The sequence below is a fragment of the Photinus pyralis genome, unplaced genomic scaffold, assembly GCF_008802855.1.
Source record: "Photinus pyralis isolate 1611_PpyrPB1 unplaced genomic scaffold, Ppyr1.3 Ppyr1.4_LG1, whole genome shotgun sequence".
Taxonomy (NCBI): domain Eukaryota; kingdom Metazoa; phylum Arthropoda; class Insecta; order Coleoptera; family Lampyridae; genus Photinus; species Photinus pyralis.
Window position 1 is genome coordinate 1,713,626 of NW_022170249.1, and position 6,845 is coordinate 1,720,470.

The 6,845-nt window shown below is 37.1% G+C and overlaps 2 protein-coding genes across 2 annotated transcripts; both read left to right on the plus strand.

Moving 5' to 3' along the window:
• Positions 1-961: 961 nt before the first annotated feature.
• On the plus strand, positions 962-4,972 carry LOC116159630. Its single transcript, XM_031472656.1, has one exon. It carries the CDS (start codon positions 962-964, stop codon positions 4,970-4,972), a length of 4,011 nt encoding a protein of 1,336 aa, XP_031328516.1.
• A 221-nt stretch (positions 4,973-5,193) lies between these two features.
• Positions 5,194-6,150, plus strand: LOC116159636. Its single transcript, XM_031472660.1, has one exon. It carries the CDS (start codon positions 5,194-5,196, stop codon positions 6,148-6,150), a length of 957 nt encoding a protein of 318 aa, XP_031328520.1.
• Positions 6,151-6,845: the final 695 nt, after the last annotated feature.

Sequence of the window (6,845 nt, forward strand, 5' to 3'; positions counted from 1 at the left end):
GTGCCTAAAAAATTGCGTACTATTTTGTGGAGGATTTTAGCGAAATCCACCAAAATGCGAATTGCGGGTGAACGGGACGACGGAACAAACTGGGCTAGGAACTGGGTACCGACAAAGGAAATGTGGTATCCCCCGAGAAGATCTTACTGATGGTGGAGTCAAAACTTGCTAAGAATATTGATCTGCCATACAAAAATAGGTAGAGGATAAAGGGCTTTGATCATTTTTTATGAAATAGATTTTTCGACACTCCATGTATTCTAATATTGTTTTGTTATCGGCGAAACATGCTTATCTTGAAACTAACTAGCTTACGCAGCGATAACAAATTTTTTATCGCAACGATCGGATTTAAAATAATGAGATAACCGTGAATTCAAATACAAATATCATGATCGAAATTCAAATCTAAAAAATCGAAATCCCAAATTAACGACCACATTTATGTTTAAAGAAAATTTAAATTCACACGCACATGGTGACAAATCATTGTTTGGTTTTAAAAGCATAATTCAATAATGACATTCATTTTCCGGATTTTCCCATACAATTCTAATCTGCCAGGGTCGAGTAGATAACTCAACTGGACACTCGCATTAAGTCCGTCGCGAGAGTTAGTTGATTTCGTTTACTGATACAATTACTAAAAGCAATTAAAATTCGCTCTGTGAAATAAATAAAGGACGATCAACGAACTAATAGTTTCGTGAAAATTCATCCTTGCATTTACCCTTTCCATTCCGTAATCTTGTCACTTGTCCTTATCCCTTGTGCGGAGAAGTTACATCTAAAGGGTAAGTGCAAAATTTTTGGAATTACAGTCCATTTCAATATAAAACATTTGTTGGTCCTATCGAGCGCAGATTCGTTTATCGCGAAATAGATATTGCACAGAGCACATTTGTTGCCTTTCCTTTGGTTTTTGGTTTTCATTTGTATAGTAGTATTTCAATAGTTTCAAATGGCATCGAAAGCGCAACAACTTAGAATTTTAGTTGCAAAAAAGGAGCAATATTTTCAAAGGTTGCAGAGATTGTATGAGAATAGTCGCGATATATCTTCTTCAGAAAAATTGAATAATTTTCGGGTTAGATACGAAACCTTGGCAGATACAAAAACAAAATTTTTAGACACCTTAGATGAAATCAATAAACTTGAATATCAAATTAGCGAAGATCACGTCCCTAATTACCAAGTATTAGAAACATTTGACCAATTAATTTGTCACATAGAATCGGTCGCGAAACGTGCAATTCCCCCTGCTACTGCATCGCCTTACGCTACAGGATCAGAACCACAACGTGATCTAGTCACAGCAAAAACAATTCGGAAGTTACCAGAGTTGCCTCTGCCGAAATTTAATGGTAATATTAAAGATTGGCCTTTGTTCATAGAAATTTACAACAATATGATTCATAACAATAGAGATTTAAACGATGTCGATCGTGTCAATTATTTGGTTGGGTGCTTGAGCGGCAGTGCGCTGTCAGTGTGTTCAGGTATTCCCCCTATTGGCGATAACTATCGAATTATTCTTAAGGCATTGGTCGATAAGTTTGATGATAAACGTTTAATCGCAAATTCATACATAGAGCAGTTACTTAATTTTAAACAGGCTCAAGGAGAAACTTTCGCGTCGCTGAACTTGTTTATAGAAACTTTTCATTCAGCAGTAACGGCATTGCGCAAATTAGAAATTGAGGACTTGGCTGATTACCTTTTGTCTTATCTCGCCTTTTCAAAATTAAATCCAGACACGCAAAGGTTATTTGAAAATACTCGCCGAAAATCTGAAATTCCGTCGTATGACGATATTGTAACATTCGTTAAAGAACAAGCAAAGATATGCGCCCGTACTAATGCTCCTTCAAAAATACCTTCCATGGCTGCTAGTTTTAAACATGCTTCTAGTCGAGATTGTAGTAGTATCAATAAAGCAAAAGCGCCTCATTCGTTCGTAGTTCAAGACAACACCACTGTAAAATGTGGAATTTGTAAATCTGCTGCACATGTAGCTTGCATGTGTCCCACCTTTTTAGAAGTTAGTCCGCAAGAGCGTTATCAATTAACCAAAACTAACAACTTGTGCCTGAATTGTTTGGCATTTCATAAGATCGCAAATTGTAAAAGTACGCAATCTTGTAAAGTGTGCAGATCACGACACCATACTTTGCTGCATTTTAGGTCTCCTGGTAAGAATGTATCCGATTCTGTACTGGAAAAAACGGCAGGCAAACCCGTCGAGAATCATAATCCTGCCGAAGCGAACACTAGTATTAGTACCACTTTAAATTATTGTATTGCAGACAATAGGCCTCTTCCACAAGCCATTGTGTTAGCCACCGCAAAGGTTTACGTTTTTAACGGAGACGATGCTTATAGGGAGGTACGTGTTCTTATAGATAGTTGCAGCCAAGGGAATTTTTTGACCTTAGAAATGTGTCGCAAACTAAAATTAAAAATGTCTAAATATATTGGATTAGTACGTGGCATAGGATCTGTAAATAGCAACATCATTGGTTTAGCACAAGTGGTAATTGGATCTAGGTTTGATGCAACAAAACGTTATTCATTGGAGGTATTCATTGTAGATAATATTGCTAACACGTTGCCAAATTCGGAGATTAATATTGATTGTTTAGGATATTTAAAGTCATTACCATTAGCGGACGATAAGCTTCACATACCCGCCAAAGTTGACGGAATAATTGGAGCAGGACTATTTCCTTATTTGTTGACAGACACCCGAATTATAGGTCCACCTAATTTACCCATTGCCGTCGGAACCACTCTTGGATTTGTTGTGATGGGCACTGCCCCAGTCACCGCCCCAGCATTATCGCCGTCTAATTTTTGTGCTGTAGTTGAACATTCCCTTGATAATTTAGTTGAACGGTTTTGGGAATTTGAAGATATTCCAACGATATCGGTGGCTAAACCCGATGATTTAGCTTGCGAAAATATTTATCAATCTACTTATAGCCGTGATAGTAATGGTCGATTCACAGTGGCATTACCTTTTAAATATAACAGTAGTAATTTGGGCGAGTCACGTGCAACTGCGCTTCGCAGATTCCTCACATTAGAAAATAAAATGATAAGGAATGAAGAGTTTAGAAATAAATATTCGGACATTATACGAGACTATATAGCGCAAGGCCACATGTCAAAAGTTTCTCATAGCAATGGCGATAGTAACTACTTTATTCCTCATCACGCAGTACTGAAATCTTGCTCTACTAGTACACCCATTAGGATAGTATTCGATGCTAGTTGTAAAACAGAAAGCAATTATTCTCTTAATGATTTGTTATATACTGGAGAAAAATTACAATCGGATATACTGACAACCCTTTTAAATTTTCGTTTATTTCATGTAGCTTTTACAGCAGATTTGAAACAGATGTATAGGCAAATTATGGTACAAGAATCTGATAGAAATTTTCAAAAAATATTATGGCGATTTTCCCCAAATTCACCCATAGACGTTTACCAACTAAACACGGTTACTTTTGGAATTAAATCTTCCCCATTTTTAGCTCTTAGATGTATTCGACAACTAATTCATGATGAAAAGGAATCGCTGCCTATCGCTGCGGAGATTGTCCAGCGAGACATGTACGTGGATGACTTGGTATCCAATATTGATTCCGCTGAATTAGCTATACCCGTTTATCACCAATTAGTAGAGTTTTTTCGTAGAGGTGGTTTCCAGTTAACGAAGTGGGCCACCAATTCCCGTGACTTATTATCTGAAATTCCAACAGAACATTGCTCAACGCAGACAGTCGATTTCGATACAGAATTTTTAAAAGTTTTAGGACTGCAATGGCAACCTATTACAGATACGTTTTGTTTTTCATTTCAGTTAATAAATTCTAAATGCACAAAGAGAAATATTTTATCAATGGTTGCTCGTTGTTACGACCCAATAGGTTTTCTCGCCCCAGTGACCCTTTTTGCAAAATTACTTATCAAGGAGCTGTGGATTCTTCAATTAGATTGGGATGAGACGCCTCCACCTACAATTGTAAATCGTTGGATACTATTTAAAAATACGTTACCATGTTTATCCCAGTTTAGCATTCCTCGTCACATCGGCACAAAGTTGAATGATAGTGTTGGATTAATTGGATTTTCAGACGCATGTGAAACTTCTTTTGGAGCGGTTATTTATATACGCATCGTAAATTCCGATGGAGTTGTACAAGTTAATCTTCTATGCGCCAAGAGTAAAGTTTCACCCCTCAAATTTGTATCGATTCCCCGCTTAGAACTTTGCGCTGCGCATCTTTTAGCAAAACTCTTTAGTTACGTTCGTAATTGCTATCAATCTCGTTTGAAAATAACTCACTTATATGCTCTTTCGGACTCAACTGTAACTCTTAGTTGGATTAACACGCATCCTTCCAAATTAAAGACCTTCGTTAGTAACCGCGTGACGCAGATTCAAGCATTAGTCGGTTCAACTTGCTGGTTTCATGTCAGTGGAAAAGAAAATATTAGCGATGGATTGTCTAGGGGCATGACCCCGCCGCAGTTTATAGAACATAATATATGGAGAACGGGACCCAATTGGTTAAAATTGAATCCAGAGCAATGGCCAATTACAACCCCTTCTTTGGTTACAAATTCTCTAGAAACCCAAAATTTTTCCACGATTGTCGCTCCCATAGACGAAAATCCATTGTATCTTTTAATCAAGCGATTCTCTTCGTGGACTAAATTGTTACGTACCACTGCTATTGTTCTACGCTTCTTAAAACGCTTGCCGGGCAGAGGTCAACTAACCGCTGTAGACTTGGAAACCGCAGAAAATGTTTTATTACAAATAGTCCAAAAGAGACATTTTATAAACGACATTCGTTTACTAGAAAATACAGGCACTTGTTCAGCAGTACTTGTTAAATATAGACCGTTCCTAAGAGATGGCTTACTGAGAGTTGGCGGGCGATTGAAAATTCACAATTAAGTTTTGACAGTCAACATCCCATTCTGCTTCCCAAACGAGACCATTTGGTGAATTTGTTAATTGAATATTATCATCGTAAGCATTTTCATACGGGACCTAACTTATTGCTGTCCTTGCTACGCCAACATTACTGGATTTTAGCAGCTCGTGGCGTGGTTCGTAACATTATTAATAAATGTAATGTGTGTTTCAAGTTTAGACCAAAACCAGAATATCCTTTAATGGGGAATCTGCCTTCTTGTCGTGTACAAGAAGCCAAACCTTTTTTGAAAACAGGTATAGATTACGCTGGACCATTTCGTATTGTTTTAAATCGGCATAGAGGTGTTCGTAGTCAAAAGGCATATATCTGTTTATTTGTATGCCTTGCAGTGAAAGCGATTCACATAGAATTGGTCTCCGATCTTTCGACATCTAATTTCATTCAAGCATTTAAAAGATTTTTAGCTCGACGCGGGTTATGTACCATGTTATACTCAGATAGAGGAAGTAATTTTGTGGGCGCTAAATCTCAATTAAAAGATTTATTTGAATTAATTAGGTCAGAAAACTTTAAAACTCAAATTGAAGCCGAGCTTACTATAAAGGGGATACAGTGGAATTTTATAGCTCCTGGAGCTCCACATATGGGTGGATTATGGGAGTCGAATATAAAAAGCGTCAAGTCGCATTTACTTAAAATTGTTGGTGATCAATTATTGACGTACGAAGAATTGAACACTCTCTTAATTCAAATTGAATGTCTCCTTAACTCCCGACCATTGTGCGTTCTCTCTTCAGATCCAGCTGAGCCCATTGCACTCACACCGGCTCATTTTCTGACTCTTACTCCTTTAGACAGATTGCCAGCAATTAATGTAATGGATGTTAACCTTAGTAGATTAAGTAGGTATCAACTAATTGATCACATGGTGCAACACTTTTGGCAACGCTGGCGCATTGAGTACTTACATACCATGCAAACACGTGAAAAGTGGAATACATTGAATAACCCGATCAAAATTGGTACAATTGTTCTCCTTCAGCAACCCAATCTTCCACCCTTACAATGGCCTTTAGGTCGTATCATGGAAGTCTTTCCAGGCAATTATGGAATTGTGCGAGTAATTGGGGTGAAAACAAAGAATGGAACTTATAGACGCCCTGTCACAAAGGTATGCCCTTTGCCGACTCAATAATCCAATAGTTTTGTTATTTAGAATTTTTTTTTGTTCTTAATATTATTTGATGGAAGTTTTTTTTTTTTTTTTCTCTCCTTTCTTTATATTACTCTATTAAATTTCATAGTAATTACATAATTAGTTCATTATATAGAATTTTACTGACGTTGTGTTTACTGTAGATTCTGAAGTATTCTTCAGGGTGGTGGGAAATGTTTGGTTTTAAAAGCATAATTCAATTTATTTTCCGGAGTTTCCCATACAATTCTAATCTGCCAGGGTTGAGTAGATAACTCAACTGGACACTCGCATTAAGTCCGTCGCGAGAGTTAGTTGATACAATTACTAAAAGATACAATTACTAAAAGCAATTAAAATTCGCTCTGTGAAATAAATAAAGGCCGATCAACGAACTAATAGTTTCGTGAAAATTCATCCTTGCATTTACCCTTTCCATTCCGTAATCTTGTCACTTGTCCTTATCCCTTGTGCGATATCTAATCAAGTTACATCTAAAGGGTAAGTGCAAAATTTTTGGAATACAGTCCATTTCATTATAAAACAATCATTATTATAGATGCTGATACCAAATAAAACGTCCGCATAACGTAGTTTTCACATCAATATCAATGGCGCCTCTACAACAAACACCTCCACCCGCTGGCCATGTCTTCGCCTGCTTTTTACTGGAAAGTACCTGAATGTCAGTGAAA